Here is a 19,701-nt window from a genome sequence, read left to right as displayed (position 1 = left end):
CGGCCCAACAAAGCCACAATTTTAAAATTTGAACCCTTGTTTTCAAATTCTTCCAAGGCCTCTCCCCACACCACCCCCCCACCACCCTATCTCTGTGACCACCTCTGGAACGATTCTGCCTGAAAATTCCTGCTCTATGCTGCCATATTCTATAATAAGAAGCAATCATTTACCGCTATAAAATATATGTTTTTCATCCACCCTTTTTCAGTTGTTGACCTTTCCACCTAATCTCAGCAACACCTTCATGACTCTCACATATAGCATTTCCCCTCAGAGTTATGGCAGGAGACCAGGAGAATTTCATTTCTAAATAATTGAATAAAACACAAACCAAAAAAAGCAATGAGGACTGTCACTTGTGGACAAGCATAAACAATATTAGAGCAAGCAATGCAAATGTAGATAGCATTAAGAGAGAGCTAAAAAAAAAATTCTCACTGTGTAAGCAGTTAATGGATTGTCAATACTGTTGTGTGTGGGGGCAATTTCTGCAAGTATTGACAACTCCCAATGTGCCCTTGCAAATATTGACACAACATTCAAGAATCCCCGCAAATATTGACATAATCCTGAGCGCCCCATGAATATTGATATAATCTGCAGCACCCCTGCAAATATTGGCACACTTCCAGGAATGCAACAACCCCTCCACCCCCATACTAACCCCCCTGAATATAATGATGGTCTCCTGGAGAACCCCGAAAATATTGGCATGCCCCAAGGGGCCTATTACTTCCAAAAGCTATCCAAATGTGCTATCGTTGCAGAGAACATCAACAAATACTAAAAATACTGAAACTTAATTTTTGCAGGGTCCTTTTCAGAACCCTCTAACAGGCCCACTAGGGAAAACCTCACTTTGAAAACCTGTGTTCTAAGAAATAATGAGTAGAGACACTACTGAGAGGCTGGGGGTGGGGGTGCGGTGCATGGGAGCGGGGTGTGGTGTGGTAGGTGATTGGGAATTAAAGAACAATACCATTTTTCACAAATGAAATCTCTGGCCCCATTCCAGATTCTACAGATATTGGCCTAGGAATTACTTTGCACAGCAGTCAGTAAGCAAGTGTCACAAAGAGAAAAGCAGAGAATTAAAAGCAGGACACCAGGGTTAGATGAGATAAACTGGAAATCAACAAAGAGCTGGATGAGGAAATTGCTGCAATTCTGGTTAGTATTTTTGGCAGCTCTGTAGGAAGTGAGATACAGCAGAAAATATTATCCAAATATTCAGAAAGAGACATTTATTTGTATCAAATGCAAATCAGTTAGTTTAACAATAATAGAAGTGTTCAAGAGCCTTTTAGAGGTCAACATTACTGTTTAATTACCTTCTAAAGGGTGTCAATAGACAGTATTACTCCTTTTAACTATTCCCTGGCCTATCTCACCTAACCCTGGTGCTCTGTTTCTAATTCTCTGAACATTTCAATTGCTTACTAACTGCGATGTAAAATGAATCTCATACCAATTTTGCTGAATTTTTAATTTGGCCACAGATTTTGCTGGCACCAGTTAATCTCATTCCTTTCCTGTCTCTTCTCCTGCTCCAGCTCCTTCCGCCCTAGCCAATAATTCTTCTACCCAATTTATCATCCAGTCAATCACGTTTTTCTAACATTAAAAGTCACCCATGTTGCTGTTATTTAACACAGCAAAATTCAAAACCATTTAATAACTTGAGTTGATTTAGTGCTAAAATGGCATGAAGTACTGGTGATGCAGCAAAGAAAAGCACAGGGATGATTCGAGAGTAATAAAGGGGTCTCACAGATCAGAATGTGCTTTCATTGAGAAAGATTGAGGCAAGAGAGAGATTCTTCAAACAGATAATATGACAGAAACAGTGTACTTCAGTTAGTTGTGATTGCACATTCATGGAATGTCCCAGCACAGAAACAGGCTGTTTGACTAATAAAACATGCCCAGACCCTACCTTTCCCTCCCATGAGACCATCCCAGAACTCCCTCCTTGACGCTTACCTGCATGAGGGCAAATTGCCAATGGTCACTCAATCTTCACTGGCCAGCAGATGTGTGCCCTCCTCCTGACCAGAACGGGAGGCAAGTGGACAAAGAAAGGAACTCAAGGGGTTAAAACCCCCTCCAGGCCTGAAACATAGATCCACGCATGCCTGAAAACCATTCTGCATGGAAATCAACCACATGGTTTGTGCAGGACATGGCTTTATGAGCAAATGACCTTTTCTCACTTCAGAATTTCCTACGCATCCATTCAGAATAATGTCCTGTGTTTCTTTATTGCAGAAACAAACCGATAGGAACAAACTACAAGTTCGGCATGTTCTTTCCTTAAATCTAGAAGAGCCGAATTGAGACTATTGGGATCGATTTCTATTTTTGTCACGTCTGTCCCAAGTTCTTGGATCCTTTGGAACTTCACTCAGTCAGCACTTCTGTCTCTTCCAGGTAAGGTTAGCAATAAGCTTCTAGGAAAGGTTAGCAATAAGCTTCTAGGAAAGGTTAGCAATAAGCTTCTAGGAAAGGTTATCAATAAGCTTCTAGGAAAGGTTAGCAATAAGCTTCTAGGATAGGTTAGCAATAAGCTTCTAGGAATCAAACCTGTTGAAACCATTAATCAGAAACCTGAATCACATAATTGGAAATAAGGACTGAAATTTTCTCCTTCTCCAAGATGTATTCATGCCTACTTCTTCTTCCAGTTCTCTGCCTGAAGGGAGGTCCAACCCACACTGCCAGGACCTCCACCATGGGTAGGGCATGGAGGTCACAGCTGCTGTCACAGGATTGAACCCCGTGTTATTGGCACCAATATGATCCACACCATCCAGCCAACCAACCCGAGGAGCCCGAGTTGCTGTGACAACATACATTTTTACATGTGTGCTATAATCTGCAGCTATGGATAGTGATGTTAGAGGGTCCAATGTTCTTTCCATCACAAGCCTCAGCAGAAATCTCTCCCGCTCTTATCACCTGCCATTGGTTTGTGTTGGGAGGATTTACAAGTTGATACTCAACCTGTTTGGCTGCGTTATGAACACATCAACATCCTGGGGGTCACCATTGACCAGAAACTGAACTGGACTAGCCACATAAATACTGCGGTTACAGGAGTAGGTCAGGGTCTGGGAATTCTGCAGTGAACAACTCACCTCCTGACTCCCCAAAGCCTGTCCACCATCTACAAGGCACAAATCAGGAGTGTGTTGGAATACTTCCCACTTGCCTGAATGAGTGCAGCTCCCACAACACTCAAGAAGCTTGACACCAGCCAGGACAAAGCAGCCCACTTGATTGGCACCACATCCATAAACATTCATTCCCTCCACACACGCACAGTGGCAAGAGTGTGTACCATCTACAAGATGCATTGCAGAAACACACCAAGGCTCCTTCAACAGCACCTTCCAATCCCGCAACATCTACCACCTAGAAGGGCAAGGGCAGCAGACATATGGGAACACCACAACCTGCAAGTTCCCCTCCAAGCCACTCACCATCCTGACTTGGAACTATATCATCGTTCTGTCACTGTCACTGGGTCTAAACCCTGGAATTCCTTTCATATCAGTACTGTGGGTGTACCTATACCACATGGCTTCAGCAGTTCAAGAAGGTGGCTCACCACAACCCTCTCAAGGGCAATTAGGGAAGAACGATAAATGCTAGCCAAGCCAGCAACACCCACATCCTGTGAATGAAAAAAGCCATTCCTTGGCCTGGAATGTGCCTTGAACCCAGAGCTACTGGCTCAGAGGCAGGAATGCCACCACTGCACCACAAGACCTTCATGCCTACTAGTGAACAGGTTAGACACTGTGCAAAAATTCCCATGTGGAGTTATGAACAAACTTCTCAGTTCCAAACTGTCTGTCATTACTTACTCTTGTTAGGCATTTTGAAGGTGTCCAGCCTTGTTACTGTACATCAGCAGTAAGCATGCATAGACAGCAGATGATGGGATAAATGAATGCCTCATGATATTGCACTGGATACTAATATAGTACCACAGGGGAATGGCACAGAGGGTAGTTATAACAGAAATATCTGCAACACTAGTTTGAAAACATAGCTAAGTTAAAGTGGCTAAAATGAAGGACTTGAAATCTTATTTCACCCTTGAGCCATGGGTTCAAGACTCACTCCATATGAACATGAAAAACAGAAGAAGTCATGGACCAAGTGGCACCTTGAGTCTGCTCTGTCATTCAATAAGGTCATGGCAGATCTGATATTGGTCTCTGCTCCACTTTTTTGTCCATTGCCTATAATCCTTGACTTCCCGAGATTTGAACATAAAATCTGTCCATCCCAATGGAGCTTTGAGGGAGTGCTGCACTATCAGAGGTGCTGTCTTTCAGATGAAACATTAAGCCAACGCCCCATCTGCCCACTCAAATGGATGTAAAAGATCCCATGGCTCAACGAAGAGCAGGAGAGCTCTCCCAAGTCTGGCCCATGCTTAACCAACATCACTATAACAGGGAATCCGATCATAGTAACATTGCTATTTGAGGGAGCTTGCTGTGCACTAATTGTCTGCCACATTTCCTATGTTGGAAAAATATCTACTTCATTGGCTATAAAGAACTTGCAAGCATCCTAAGGTGAAAGGCGGCATATTAATACAAGTATTCCATTCCTTCATAAGATGCTGTGTTTGAACCAGTAGCTTATGGAGGTTGATGAAAGAAGTAATAGTCTTTTTCTGCAGAGTACAAAGCCATCCACAGGGACAACGTGAAATCTTTTAAATCACTGAAACAAGAAAACAAACAGCAGCTTGTCAAATGAAACCGCATACAAGATTCCATTTATTTCTCAACAGCCAAGGTTACCCTGCTCCTAGCTCCCGAGGTCAAACATATCCAAAAAAGAGACAGGACTCAAAGAGGAAAAGCATTTGCATATAGGCAATCAGGGCGCCTGAATTCCTCATGAAGAAACTGTCCCTTAGCGCAAATCCCAGAGTAACTGTGGTAATGAAAATATCATGAAATAACTGGCCTGTAATGAGCTGTTCTTTGCCGAACAGCTGTAAATCCAAGTGGCCAGGCGCAGTAGGAACTGAACAGCTATTCTAAATGTATTGTGGCAATTAAACAGACTGCTCTCAATTCAAATATGTTACCAGCACTGGGAAATGAGATATAATTGTGTATATTAACCATCTCCTGCCTTGTTTATTTTTCTTCATATCCTCAGTACATCAGTGCAAAGAGAAGGCTGAAGCATTTGCAGCCATCCTCATCCAGAACTGCCAAGTGGATGATCCAGCATGGCCTCCTCCTGAGGTCCCTTGCATCACAGATGCCAGTCTTCAGCCAATTTGATCCATTCCATGTGATTTTTTTTATATTCATGGTATGTAAGCAACGCTGGCTAGGCCAGCATTTAATGCCCATCCCTAACTGCCCTTGAGAAGATGGTGGTGAGCTGCCTTCTTGAACCACTGCAGTCCATGTAGTATCGGTACACCCACAGTGCTGTTAGGGAGGAAATTCCAGGCTTTTGACTCAGCAACAGTGAAGGAACAGTAATATATTTCCAAGTGAGTAGCTTGAAAGGGAACTCCCAGGTGGTGGTGTTCCCATGTGTCTGCTGCCCCTGTCCTTCTAGATGGTAGTGGTGGTGGGTTTGGAAGGTGCTGCACAAGGAGCCTTGGTAGTTTGTGCAGTGCATCTTGTAGATGGTGCACACTGCTGCTGCTGTGCATCGGTGGTAGAGGGAACAAATGTTTGTGGATGGGGATCCAATCAAGCGGGCTGCTTTGTCCTGGATGGTGTCACCTTCTTGAGTGTTGTTGGAGCTGCACACATCCAGGCAAGTGGAGAGCATTCCATCACAATCCTGACTTATGCTTCGTTGATGGTGGAAGGCTTTGGGAAGTTAGGAGGTGAGTTACTCATGTCAGGATTCCCAGCCTCTGACCTGCTTTTGTAGCCACAGAATTTATATACTAGTCCAGTTCAGTTTCTGGTCAATGGTAACTCCCAGGATGTTGATAGTGGGGAATTCAGTGATGCTAATGCCATTAAATGTCAAGGTGCGATGGTTATATTCTCTCTTGTTATAGATTATCATTGCCGGTACTTATGTGGCGCAAATGTTACTTGCCACTTGTCAGCCCAAACCTGGATATTGTCCAGATCTTGCTGTGTATGGACATGGACTGCTGAAGGCACTGGCTACTGCAAAGGCCATTGGCCCTGACAAATTCTAGCAATAGTACTGAAGACATGTGCTCCACAACATGCTGCGCCCCAAGCCAGGCTGTTCCAGTACAGCTACAATACTGGCATCTAGCCGATGACGTGAAAAATTGCCCAGGTATGTCCTGTCCACAAAAAACAGGACAAATCCAACCAGGCCAATTACCAACCCATCAGACTATCCTTGATCATCAGTAAAGTGATGAAAGTTGTTGTCGACCATGCTATCAAGCAGCACTAACTCAGCAATAACCTGCTCAATAATGCTCAGTTTGGGTTCAACCAGGGCCATGCAGTTCTGAACTCATTACAGTCTTAGTCCAAACATGGGCAAAAGAGTTGAACCCAAGAGATGAGGTGAGACTGACTGCCCTTGCCATCAAGGCAGCACTTGACCGAGTGTGGCATCAAGGAGGCCTAGCAAAATTGGAGTCAATGGGAATCAGGGGGAAAACTCTCCGCTGGTTGGAGTCATACTTAGCACAAAGAAAGATAGTTGTGGTTGTTGGAGGTCAGTCATCTCAGCTCCAGGACATCACTGCAGGATTTCCTCAGGGAATTGTCCTCGGCCCAAACATCTTCAGCTGCTTCATCAATAACCTTCCTTCCATCATAAGGTCATGAGTGGAGATGTTCGCTCATGATTGCACAATTGCACTTTTGCAACTCCTCAGATACTGAAGCAGTCTGTGCCCATATACAGCAAGACCTGGACAACATTCAGGCTTGGGGTGATAAGTGGCAAGTAACATTCGCAGCTCAAATGCTAGGCAATGACCAATTCCACTAAGAGAGAATCCTACCATCTCCCCTTGACATTCAATGGCATTACCATCGCTGAATCCCCCACTATCAACATCCTGGGGATTACCATTGACCAGAAACTGAACTGGCCCAGCCAAATAAATACTGCAGCTACAAGAGCAGGTCAAAGGTTGGGAATTCTGCAGTGAGTAACTCACCTCCTGACTCCCCTAAGTATGTCTAGCATCTACAAGGCACAAATCAGGAATATGATGGAATACTTTCCACTTGCCTGGATGAGTGCAACTCCAACAACATTCAAGAAGCTCAATCCATCCAGGACAAAGCAGCCCACTTTAATGGCATCCTATCCATCACATTCAACAGTTACTCCCTTCACTACTGAGACACAGTAGCAACAGTGTGTACCATCTCCAAGATGCACTGCAGAAACTCACCAAGAGTCCTTAGGCAGCACCTTCCAAACCCACAATCTCTACCACCTAGAAGGACAAGGGCAGCAGATGCATGGGAACACCACCACCTGCAAGTTTTCCTCTGAGCCACACACCATCCTGACTGCCGCTGGGTCAAAATCCTGGAACTCTCTCCCTAACAGCACTGTGAGTGTACCTATTCCACATGGATTGCAGTGGTTCAAGCAGGTGGCTCACCACCACCTTCTCATGGATAAGTAAGGATGGGCAATAAATGCTGGTGTAGCCAGCAACGCTTAAATCCCATAAAATAATTTTTAAAAATCATCCTCTACTCCTGAAGGCACTAACTCTCAGTGGGGTCCTGGTCCACTGACACTACAAGAGCCACCTCCTTCTCGTGTAAGGATTGGGCTTAACCTGATCCTCATGTAATGTCCACAGATGTGGAGGTTCCAGAAAGAGTCACCGAGTCGTGATTAGGAGCAGGAATTCTGGCTGATATTTCATTCCTTGAATGCAGGGATTAAAGGTTAATTTTACAGAAGCTCAAATGTTGATATCGCCCAAACTCAACACAACCCAGGACCGAATCTGACTCTCGGTCACTCAGTGCTACACCACATGGTACTTTCACTCAGCAAGCTATCAAAGGAACAAACCTGCCTTTACAACCTCAGACCAAGATAGTAACTGCAAGGTGGGAGGCTGGGACAGAGGATTTTAAGGTCTAAAAAAAGCATAACTATGGATCTCTCAAGGGCTCTGCCCTTCTTAACAGGCTTCCTGGCTGCAACCAGCTAGATTGACAGTCTGTCTGGCTCTCTGGTAGGATGGAAACCAGGGAGTGAAGCAGAATTGTGCAGCATGGGGGTTGGGGGTTGTGGAGGCATTAAGCATCTCAGGAGTTGGGAGGGCCACTACCTGATGGGCCAGGGAAGCATTGCTGCTCCTCCTGGCCCACAAGCAGTGCTGTAAAGACATCTACTCACCGAATCCAGCCCTTCATGCCTTCCTTCAGAACGTAGTCTGCAGGCATTAACACTAAAAGTCATTGGAGGTACGTTGCATCCTTAACATATTTTGTTCAAAGCACTGTTGAAAGTGTCGGTCTCTTGCATTTGACCCACCTCTGCCAAATGGGAAGTGGATTAGGGAGCTTTTGCTCATTTTTAATGGTTAGAATGTGGAATTTGCTTCCACGAAGAATAGCTGGGATGAAAAGCATAGCTACATAAGCACATGAGGGAGAAAGGAATAGAGGTGATGCTGATAGGATGAGATGGTGTGGTGGGAGGGGCCTTGTGAGGGGCATAAACACCAGCACAGACCCATTGGGCTGAAGGGCCTGTGCTGTACAATCTATGTAATTCCTTGTAAGGCATAGAATTCCATATATGCACTGAATGGGCTGTCGAACATCAAATCATTTGGGTAAAAGAATCATCTTAGTGCTATATAAGCAACCAGCATCTCTTCCGTCACTGCTGATGTCCAGCATTCCAACCACTTGCCCCATGACAGTCCCAGTGTGATCCTGTGCTAAGTGTTGAGATCTCACGTTATAGTGCCAGGCTATCTCAATTGAGACCAGGCGAGTGCATGTCCAAGAAACAGTAATCCTTCTGGTGTTGCATTGGAACCCTCTTATTGATCCCCAGGATATTGAAATACATCACAGACTCACTTTGTGAGTGATGTCACAATGAGAATGATGGACAGGTCTCACCCTCAAATGTAAAATAAGATGCACGAACAAAATTTTACTTGAGGATGATGCCCTTTTAAGATTTGTAGACATATAAGTATTTCTGAGATCAAAGAAAGACTTGCATGGCTATCATACATTTTATGACCTTAGGACATCCAAAGCACTTTACAGCCAATTAAATATTTTCGAAGTATAGTCAGTCTTGTAATGTAAGAAACTCAGCAGCCAAATTGCAGCCAGCAAGATGATAATGAACAGATAATCTGTTTTTTTAAGGATATTAGTTAAAGGGTAAATGTGGGACACCAGAGAGGACCCCCTGCCCTTCTTTGAAAAACATGTCATGGGATTTTCTGTGCCCAACGTATAGGGTGGGGAAAAAAGAAAGCCTTCCATTTGTATAGCACCTTCCTAGAAATTCCAAATTGTTTTACAAGCACTGAAGTACTTTTGAAGTACAGTCACTGTTGTAATGTCGGAAATATGGCAGCCAGTTTCTGCACTAGGTCCCATAAACAGCAGCATGATAATGACCAGATAATCCATTCTGTGTGATTTTGATTGGGAGATAAACATTGGCCAGAGCACCAAGAATTACTCACCTACCCTTCTTTAAATTTTTTTTTATTCATTCACGGGATGTGGGCTTCGCTGGCTGGGCCAGCATTTATTGCCCATTCCTAATTGCCCTTGAGAAGGTGGTGGTGAGCTGCCTTCTTGAACCACTGCAGTCCATGCGGTGTAGGTACATCCATAGTCCTGTTAGGGAGGGAGTTCCAGGATTTTGACCCAGCGACAGTGAAGGAACGGCGATATATTTCCAAGTCAAGATGGTGAGTGACTTGGAGGGGAACTTCCAGGTGGTGGTGTTCCCATCTATCTGCTGCCCTTGTCCTTCTAGATGGTAGTGGTCATGGGTTTGGAAGGTGCTGTCGATGGAGCCTTGTTGAATTCTTGCAGCGCATAATGCCATGGGATCTTTTAAAACATGCAAGGGCAGACATGAACCTCGGTTTAAAAACTCATCTGAAAGATGACACCTCAACAGTATTGCACTGCCTGTAAGTGCTGCACAGCAGCTCCAGACTAGATTTTTGAATTCAAGCCCTGGAGTGGGACTTCAATCCACGACCTTCTGATTTATAGGTGAGTGTGCTACCCATCGAGCCACAACTGATACTGTTAACAGTACCGCAATGAATGAGAAACTTCAGGAGGGTATGGCAGAATGAGCCTGAGACAGGTTGGGGGAGTTTCTTCCTAAATGGATGGGTATACATAAGAAGCGACAGTGAAATGCCTCCATGAAAGACCACTGACTGAAATGGAGACTGGCTGGCAGCCAGGTAACAATCTGTCATTTCACCTCTGAGATTTGGATTCAAATCCAGTCCAGAGCAATGGAGCGAAGGCCTCTGCTCTCTGTTAGCTGTAATGAGATACACTTTGGCCAGGGTGAAGTCAGCTTTTATTGAATGGAGACCCCACTGCCTAACGCTGCTGGTTATTTGGCAACCTATGTGAGCCTATACTCATTGGAGTTTAGAAAAATGAGAGGTGATCTGATTGAAACATATAGGCCTGGATTTTCATCCTCAAAGTGGGTAGCAGGAGTTGGGAAAATTCCAGGCTCAGCCCACCCCCATTAGGAGAAAGTGCTGTGGGGGGGATGGGGGTGGTGAGGATGCAAGCTGGAGTCAGGCCAGCCAGTGCAGGAAAGGGGCCGGAGGCAGCGAAAGGGACATTCAGGTTCGGAAGCAGGCTATTTAAAAGGCCCGCCTCAGTGCTGTGGGACTTCATCCCAGTTAAAATAAAAACTGAAAGGCCGTCCAGCCCTCACCCCTCACCCACTTCCACACACTCCCTATGCCCCATCCTTGCCATCTCATGCCCCCCACCCACCCCTATGGCCCCTCATACCCCCTATGCCAAGCCAAAGCACTTACATGCCCATTGACCCACTTTACACTGTATAGTACCAATAAACCCTATAGTGACAGAGAGACATTCAAAAAAAAGCTTTTTTAAAAAGTTATTCATTACTTTCCACTATGTTAAAAAAAAGTCATTTCACTGGAGGGCAATAGAAATATCAAACATCCAGACAATTTAAAGTATCAATAACAGAAACCACAAGCGGTTGAAAACATTTAACCTTGTATAAATAAACATTGTGAAACTGACGCAGAGATCAGAGAGCCAGAGCTGTCAATCAAGCAATGCTTTCCCTGGGGTGCAGCTGTTTCAACAAGAGTAATGGATGTCTGGGCTTTCAAGAGTAGGACATGCCTCTGTCCGCAGTGGAGCAATTCAGGTCAGACATGCTGGGTGTCGGCTTTTGACCACATGCACCTTTTAAAAGCACTCCCAAAAATCAGACAGCTTAGGAATGAGGTCAGGGATCCCAGAACCACCTGCCATTCTTAAAGGGGTCCCAAGTCATCCCAACTCAGTGAAAATCCAGCCCGTGGGATTCTGAGGGTGAATCTCCCCTCAATGGGGAATCTAGAACCAAGGGGCACGATTTCAAAATAAGAGGTCTCCCATTTAAGAAGGAGATGAGCAAGAATTTCTTCTCTCGGAGGGTCGTTAGTGTTTGGAATTCCATCCTCCTGAGAACAGTGGAGACTGGGTCATTGAACATATCCAAGGCTGAACTAGACAGATTTTTGATTGACAAGGGAGTCAAGGGTAATGGGACGGACAGGGAAGTGGAGTTAAGGCCATATCAGATCAGCCATGATTTTACTAACTTGCAGAGGAGGCTCAAAGGGGCAAATGGCCTACTCCTGCTCCTATTTCTTGTGTTCTTATGCCTCACTCAAAAGGACTTAAGGATCGCTGGTGGGTGCTCAAGACCTAGAGCTCTGGCTGTACAGACCATTCAGCTCTAATAGCAATTTGTTGAGTTCAATTCCTCTTAGGCAACTACACACATGTGATTTTTGAAAGCTAGAACATTTTACTTATTGAGAAACTTAAAGGTGTAAGTGGGGAGGTGAGTTGATAACTGTCCTGATAGTCATAAAGTTGTAAAGTGCTCTGGAAAGTAAAAATGCACTTACTGCTAAACTTAGCCAAACAAACATACACGAAAGTGCTGATAAAAATGGATTACATTTACAAGCAAATACAAAACAGAGTAACATGTAGCACTATCAGCACTTGCATCTGTATTTAAATTTGTGTGTTTGTTTTGGTTATGTTTGTTGCTCTGGGTGCATGTGTATCGTTCCGAACAGGTATAGAACCATATATTTGGACTAGAGAGTGGAAGGAGGACTGGAGCCTTTACCTTGGGGAGTTACCGATTGAAAGATGTTTGCAGCTTTTTGTCTAAACACTGAGATTTTCCACATTTAGTATATTGTATGCCTCCACCTACTCAGCAACGTTATTCTGCTGAATCTGTGACTTGCAGTTGACAAGAACATAAGTGAATATGGTAGGAAATGAAACCCTGACAGGATAAAAGGACAGATCCAATACATGGCCTTCTCTTTAGATGGCACAGGAGCAGATTTGGGTTAATTATAATACTTGTCATCATGGAAACTATGTGATACCGCTCCCATATTCAGAAACAACCACTAGGCTCTAAGATAATGACAAGAATCGATGGAGTTTAAATAGCAAAAGGCAGAACATTCTGTTGTAGTGGCAATGACTGAATAGTAATCATCAGGTTTAAGATGGATTTGTAGGAAAAGCAACCTGGGGCCCCTTTACAGACACTCTGCTTATGTTGCAGTAAATAATGGTCCTTTTGATGATTGTAGGAATCGCAGAATGATACAGCACAGAAGGAGACCATTCTGTCCCTTGTGTCAGTGCTGGCTCTTTGGTACAACTACCTGATTAATCCCACTTCCCTATTCTTTTCCCATAGCGTGGCAATTTTTTGTTCCATTTAAATATTTATCCAAATCTCTCGAGTGTCATTATTGAATCTGCTTCCACCATCCATTCAGGCTCCTTTGTTACAGAAGCTTACATCTTAATGGTTCCTGCTCCCTGCTCCACTAAAGGGCTTGGTTGGCATTGGGCTTTTGGTCGCCCAGTCCAAGTGCTTTGTTGTAGGGCATGCACTCAGAAGATTGACCAGTGAAGCCATTAGCCGAAAGGACAGACCACATCGTTAATAGTGCAATAATGGCCTCCCACAGCCACCAAGGAGGGAGGGAGGGAGGGGCAACATGAGCTCAGGGTCAAGGCAGGAGGGAGAGGAAGGAAGACCAACTGGATCTGGAACATTAATGGCCGGGAGGATTTTCAGAACTGCTCCTGCTGCAGTGACACAACTAGGCCAGAAAGCCCATCTCCACAGATATCCATTTCTTCACACAAAAGGTGGTGGAAATTTAAAACTCTCCCCCAAGATGCTGCTCGGGCTTAGAGTCAATTAAAAATTTAAAATTGCTAGGATCAAGGGGCTGAATGGCCTCGTCCTACTCCTATGCTTCAATGGGATTTTCCACCACCCTTAACCGTGAAGTTGAGAGCATCAAATTTCCCAGCATTATTTTCCGATTGGCAAAGTTCATAAACAAGGCTTGATGCACTGCCACTGCCTTCCTTGCAGGTGGTAATCTGCATCTAAATACAGCACACAAAGAGGAATGTAGCCTGTGTGCTAAGCAGTTCAACAATAACTTTGGTGATTGGAAAATATACCCCAATATGTCTGGTAGGATGCACAAAACAGATTGAATGACCCTTTGTTTAAATTTGTATCACACGTATGGGCACATTTATTGCCGATTCCTTGGTGCCCACAGCAGAAATTGTAGGGCCATCTCAGAGGGCATTAATAGCGAACCACACTAGTATCGATTAGAGTCATGTGAGGGCCAAACTAGGCAAGGGCAGCAGGTTTCCTTCCCTAAAGGACATTATTGAATCAGCCTAGTTTCTAACAGCAATTTGACAGCTTTCATGGTCAGTTTTATCATGGTTCCAGCTCACGAGTCACCACATCTACTGAATTCAATTGTCATGGTGTGACGATTTTTTAAAAAATTGTTCATGGGATGTGGGTGTCACTGGCAAGGCCAGCATTTATTGCTCAGCCCTAATTGCCCTTGAGAAGATGGTGATGAGCCACCTCTTGAACCGCTATAATCGCTGTGGTATAGGTACACCTAAAGTGCTGTTAGGAAACTGAACTGGACTAGCCATATAAATACTGTGGCCACAGGAGCAGGTCAGAGGCTAGGAATCCTGCAATGAGCAACTCACCTCTTGACTCCCCAAAACCTGTCCGCCATCTACAAGGCACAAGTCAGGAGTGTGATGGATTCAAGGGCAACTCGGGATGGGCAATAAATGCTGGCCCAGCCAGCGAAGCCCACATCCCATGAATGAATATATATAAAAAACTCTCCACTTGCCTGGATGAGTGCAGCTCCAACAGCACTCACAAAGCTTGATACCATCCAGGACAAAGCAGCCCACTTGATTGGCACCCCATCCACAAACATTCACTCCCTCCACCACCGACACATAGTGGCAGCAGTGTGTACCATCTACAAGGTGCACTGCAGAAACTCACCAAGGCTCCTTAGACAGTACCTTCCAAACCCATGACCTCTACCATCTAGAAGGACAAGGGCAGTAGACACATGGGAACACCACGACCTGGAAGTTCCCCTCCAAGTCACTCACCATCCTGACTTGGAAATATATCGCCATTCCTTCAGTGTTGCCAGATCAAAATTCTGGAACTCCCTGCCTAAAAGCACTGTGGGCGTACCTACACCACATGGACTGAAGCAGTTTAGGAAGGCAGCTCACCACCACCTTCTCAAGGGCAATTAGGGATGGTCAATAAATGCTGGCCTAGCCAGCGATGCCAACATCCCATGAATGAATAAAAAAAGAATGGAGTTGCAGGATTTTGACCCAGTAATGATGAAGGAACTATGATGTTCTAAGTCAGGATGTGACTTGGAGAGGAACTTGCAGGTGGTGGTGTTCCCATGTACCTGCTGCCCTTATCCTTCTAGGTGGTGGAAGACACAGGTTTGGAAAGTGCTGTTGAATGAGCCTTGGTGAGTTGTAGCTGGCACACCCTGCTGCCACTGTGTGGAAGGAGCAAATATTAAAATGGTGAATGGGGTGCCAATCAAGCAAACTGCTTTGTTCTGGATGATATCATGGAGCTACATTTATCTAGGCAAGTGAAGGATATTCCATCACAGTTCTAACCTCCAGATGTCAATGGTGGGAGATTAGATAATGGTTATGCTGTTGAATGGCAATGTTGAATGAAATCATGGCCTCTGCAATGTTGTTCCAGTATCATGGCCACTACTATAATAATGGCCAAAGCATTGCCTCTTTTTACACCAGTTACCCTTTGACACTGCTGACTTGTAGGCAGTTTTATTTCGTATTACCACATGCTCGATCAAACTTACCCACTTCATTTTGGTATGCTGAAAGGAAGATAAGTGAGCTTCATCCTATCAGATTGGATTGGTGAATCCAATTGGAGGGGACCACTGGATAGCACTAACACTTCCTCCCTTAGCATTTCCATTCCCTGTGTGAGACTCTTTAAAATGGTTCCAATGGTCACACTCACTTCTGGTTAGAAAATTAAATTTTTTGAGCAAACCTAAAATATATAGGCTTTTAATTTACATTTCTTCAGAGAAGTGCCTCAGTAGCCCTCTGAGGACTAAGGATTGATTATGTTTACTATGTTTATTAATCAATTCTTTATTTTATCATATCGATAGCATTTTAGCAAACAGTGCACCTTTTCCAAAAGCAGTTCACTAACAGGGACCATTATTCTGTTTCAGGATCAGCCCTCGAAGACGATTACCAATCGCTTAAGTACAGGCAACCTGCTTTCTTCAAATGCTGAATGAAGCAATATCGACACTCACTGCCAGAAATCCCCAACTAATGGACTGAGATGCCATTTGCCCGTGAAGTGTGGATGACATCCTAGAGCTGGAATAACCTCCTGGTTCTAACTTTATTGCTTACCGCATGCATTAAAATGCCCTCTTGACATTTAAGAGATCTGCATTCGGATTATCTCTGCACCATACCCATATTGCGCTAACTACGCTTTGAAGGACTCTCAAAGCTTTGATACCAGCTTTAGAATTGGAAAAAATGTTGCTGAAAGAGTACATGTTTATCAGCTTGGCAGCTGTTACATTAACTCAAGCGATACCTTGGCGTGTCAAGTGTCCAGATGTGTGTGTTTGTGAAATTAAACCTTGGTTCACACCAAGGTCAATGTACAGGGAGGCTCCAACAGTGGACTGCAATGATTTTTTAATGACTGAAGTTCCTGCAAATCTACCTGAAGGAACACAGACGTTACTACTACAGAGCAACAGGATCGCTAAGATCAAGCCGGGTGAGCTGGGGTACCTGGTGAACCTGACAGAACTGGATCTGTCCCAAAACAGTTTCTCCAGGATTGAAGACTTCAACTTGAAGAATATGTTCAATCTCCTAGTCCTCCATTTGGAAGAGAATCAGTTGACTGAATTGTCAGGAGATGGTTTCTCTGCTCTTAACAACCTTCAAGAGCTTTACTTAAACCACAACCAGCTGAGCACCATTTCTGCCAGAGCCTTCTTTGGTCTTGAAAACCTACTTCGGCTCCACCTGAACTCCAACAAGCTGAGGACCATTAAAAGTGAATGGTTTGAGACCATACCCAGCCTGGAAATCCTCATGATTGGAGAGAATGCAGTAGAAATGATCCAGAACATGAACTTTAAGCCCCTCATCAATCTAAGAAGCCTTGTATTGAGTGGAATGAGCCTAAAAGAAATCTCAGACAATGCTCTTGAGGGTCTGGAGAATTTAGAAAGCATTTCTTTTTATGATAACAAATTACCTAAGGTTCCAAAGATGGCCCTCCGGAAAGTCCCAGATCTTAAATTTTTGGATTTGAATAAGAATCCAATTCAAAGGATCCAACAAGGTGATTTTACAGATATGCTCCACCTCAAAGAGTTGGGCATAAACAATATGGAGGAGTTGATCTCCATTGACAAGTTTGCTTTGGACAACCTGCCAGAATTGACCAAACTAGAGGTGACCAACAACCCGAAACTTTCCTACATTCACCCCAGTGCATTTCGCCTCATTCCTCAAATGGAAACCCTCATGCTAAACAATAATGCTCTGAGTGCCTTATACAGAAAGACCATCGAGTCTCTTTCCAAACTCCAAGAGATTAGCATTCACACCAACCCCATCAGATGTGACTGTGTTATTCGCTGGGTGAATACAAATGAAAACCGCATTCGTTTCATCGAACCGCAGTCAACCTTTTGCGTGGACCCTCCAGAGTTTAAAAGACAAAACCTGAGAGATGTTCCATTCAGAGAGATGACAGATCGATGTCTGCCTCTCATTTCTTCTGAAGCTTTCCCCTCACAACTGGACACTGAAATCGAAGAGTCACTTTCCCTTCACTGCCGAGCTTTCGCTGAGCCTGACCCTGAGATTTATTGGGTTACACCATCTGGTGATAAACTTTTGACCTACAGCACATCAGACAAATACAGAGTGCGCCCTGAGGGAACACTGGAGATATTCAATATAACTACAAACGAAGCTGGACTCTACACTTGTGTGGCCCACAACCTGGTTGGTGCTGACATGAAAAGCGTGACTGTCAAAGTGAGTGGATTCTATCCAGACAATAAAGAGAACATTCAGCTTTACGTACAAGAAATGGAGGCACACCACATCCTGTTGTCATGGATAATCACCTCGAATATTATATCTTCAAACATCACTTGGTCACGTACAATGAGCAATAGCAGCTTGAATTCTGCATTTACAGCCAGAATTCCTGCAGGCATTCACAAGTATAATCTGACTCATCTGGAACCATTTACTGAATATGTGATATGTGTACATGTGTCGTACATTCACCTCCATAACAAGATATCCTGCATCAGGATCAGGACCAAAGAGGCCAACTTAGCAACTGGCACCAATGAAATAAGACTACAGTTTCTAATCGCCTTGACCGCTTGTGTCCTCTTTGTGGCTACAAGTATCTTGTCTCTTCGTGGGCTTATGTCTACGAGGCAGAAGGTTGAGGTGGAACGTAGCCCTTTGGCGTTGTGCATGCAGAAGAACTTGCCTATCTCGCTGCATGGGATTTACCCTCCATTTGTCAAGCACTGGGAACCTGAGAACAACTCGGGCAAAACAATAGCGGTGGAAGTTCAGTCCACCCCACTGGGTCCCTCTAATGTCAACTTTTGTGAGGCCAACTGAGACAATCTTAACGTGAAAAGGGACACCGTATAAACACGATCCAAGTCAACAATAGACAGGCCTCCTATCACAGTCCAGGTGAACAGGCAAACTGGATCAAGAAAGCAAATGATCGCACTTTTGTCTGCTGAAGTGAAGAAAACAAAGTGAATCCAGATCCCGTCCAGTTCTTTTAGACGTAAGAGGGTAACGGTTCTTGTAGCAGTAAATTCCCTCCTGGTAGAAAACTCCCTTCTCTGTCCAACTGATGTCCATGTGTTTGTTCTGTACTGGTTATGAACTCTGTTTATAGGAGACATATATAGGAATCCGGGAAAGATTAAAACAAAAAAACGGGATCTTGCTGTTCAGAAATGTATCCAATTTCTTATGTAAAACATTTGTGACCATGTCGATAGAGAATCTGCTGTCTTTTTTTCGAGCCAAGCCACTTGAAAATCTGAATGGAAGTTCTGAGCCGGTTTACAACAATTTTTTACAGGAAGTACGTGCATATTTTTCTAGGTTCAGAGAGTGATGCCACACTTTGGTTTGAGCTCCCCTCTGCCCTTTCCGCTGCTCAGAGAGATGGATGATGTGGCCCCTTTGAGCACCGCGAAAGGTTTTTCCTGTTTTCAGGCGATGCTAGTTTTTTCTATCACTGCACCATTTACCGAACTAATTTTCTGTAGATTTCCTGTACCGCTGACCGTTACTGCGCGAAAATAAACAACGGGCAGAAACGCAAAGGACCCATGGAGCATTTCTTTTGATTGCAGTATTTTCTGAATAAACAACAATGAAAAATAAAGTTGCAAGTGAAACTTGTCACGGCTTTTTCTTTCTTCAGTCGCCCTTGTGTCATGTTGTCCAGCACCACCTGGGACAGAGTGACTCCCTGGGAGTATCCAGTCAATGCGAAGCTACATTTCAACCAGGATCATCAAGTATGAGGATATATTGAGGGAATTTGGTTCTTTTTTGAGGGGAAATTTGGGGGCGATTTTAATTTAACTGATGGGATCGGGTACAATGTTGGTTTTACACGCCCCTCGATTTTACTCTAACGGAGATCCCACAATTACCCGCCAATGAATTAAGTTAAAATTCTCCTTTGCTTCGTCCCACTTTTTCTCCTTCTCATTTTACAGAAGCCATTGATTCTTACAGAGTTTAATGCAGACAGCAGGCACAATCCACTACCTCATCCCAGGGGATGCTCTTTATATAAAAGCATTAGGTTGTTCCACCTTGAAGGCATCACAGGCAAGCAGAGCGGACCATCATACAAAACAGTTTCCACAAGGGGGATTGGGGGTTTACTGACAAATAACCAGGAACGATAACCGTAGCAGATCTT

At 44.2% G+C, this 19,701-nt stretch overlaps 1 protein-coding gene across 2 annotated transcripts in view; it reads left to right on the top strand.

Annotated features, from left to right (window-relative positions):
* LOC121282624 (leucine-rich repeat neuronal protein 1-like) overlaps positions 1–19,169 on the top strand; it is a 193,110-nt gene extending 173,941 nt beyond the window's left edge. For both annotated transcript variants that reach the window (XM_041196408.1, XM_041196409.1), the window contains exons 2-3: positions 2,272–2,433; positions 15,902–19,169. In XM_041196408.1, the coding sequence (XP_041052342.1) occupies positions 16,224–18,362 (2,139 nt within the window). In that variant the 5' untranslated portion in view covers positions 2,272–2,433; positions 15,902–16,223 and the 3' untranslated portion in view covers positions 18,363–19,169. The remainder of the gene's footprint in view (positions 1–2,271; positions 2,434–15,901) is intronic.
* Positions 19,170–19,701: the final 532 nt, after the last annotated feature.

The sequence above is a fragment of the Carcharodon carcharias genome, chromosome 9 (genome assembly GCF_017639515.1).
Source record: "Carcharodon carcharias isolate sCarCar2 chromosome 9, sCarCar2.pri, whole genome shotgun sequence".
Taxonomy (NCBI): Eukaryota; Metazoa; Chordata; class Chondrichthyes; order Lamniformes; family Lamnidae; genus Carcharodon; species Carcharodon carcharias.
This window is presented reverse-complemented; position numbering and strand designations above follow the sequence as displayed.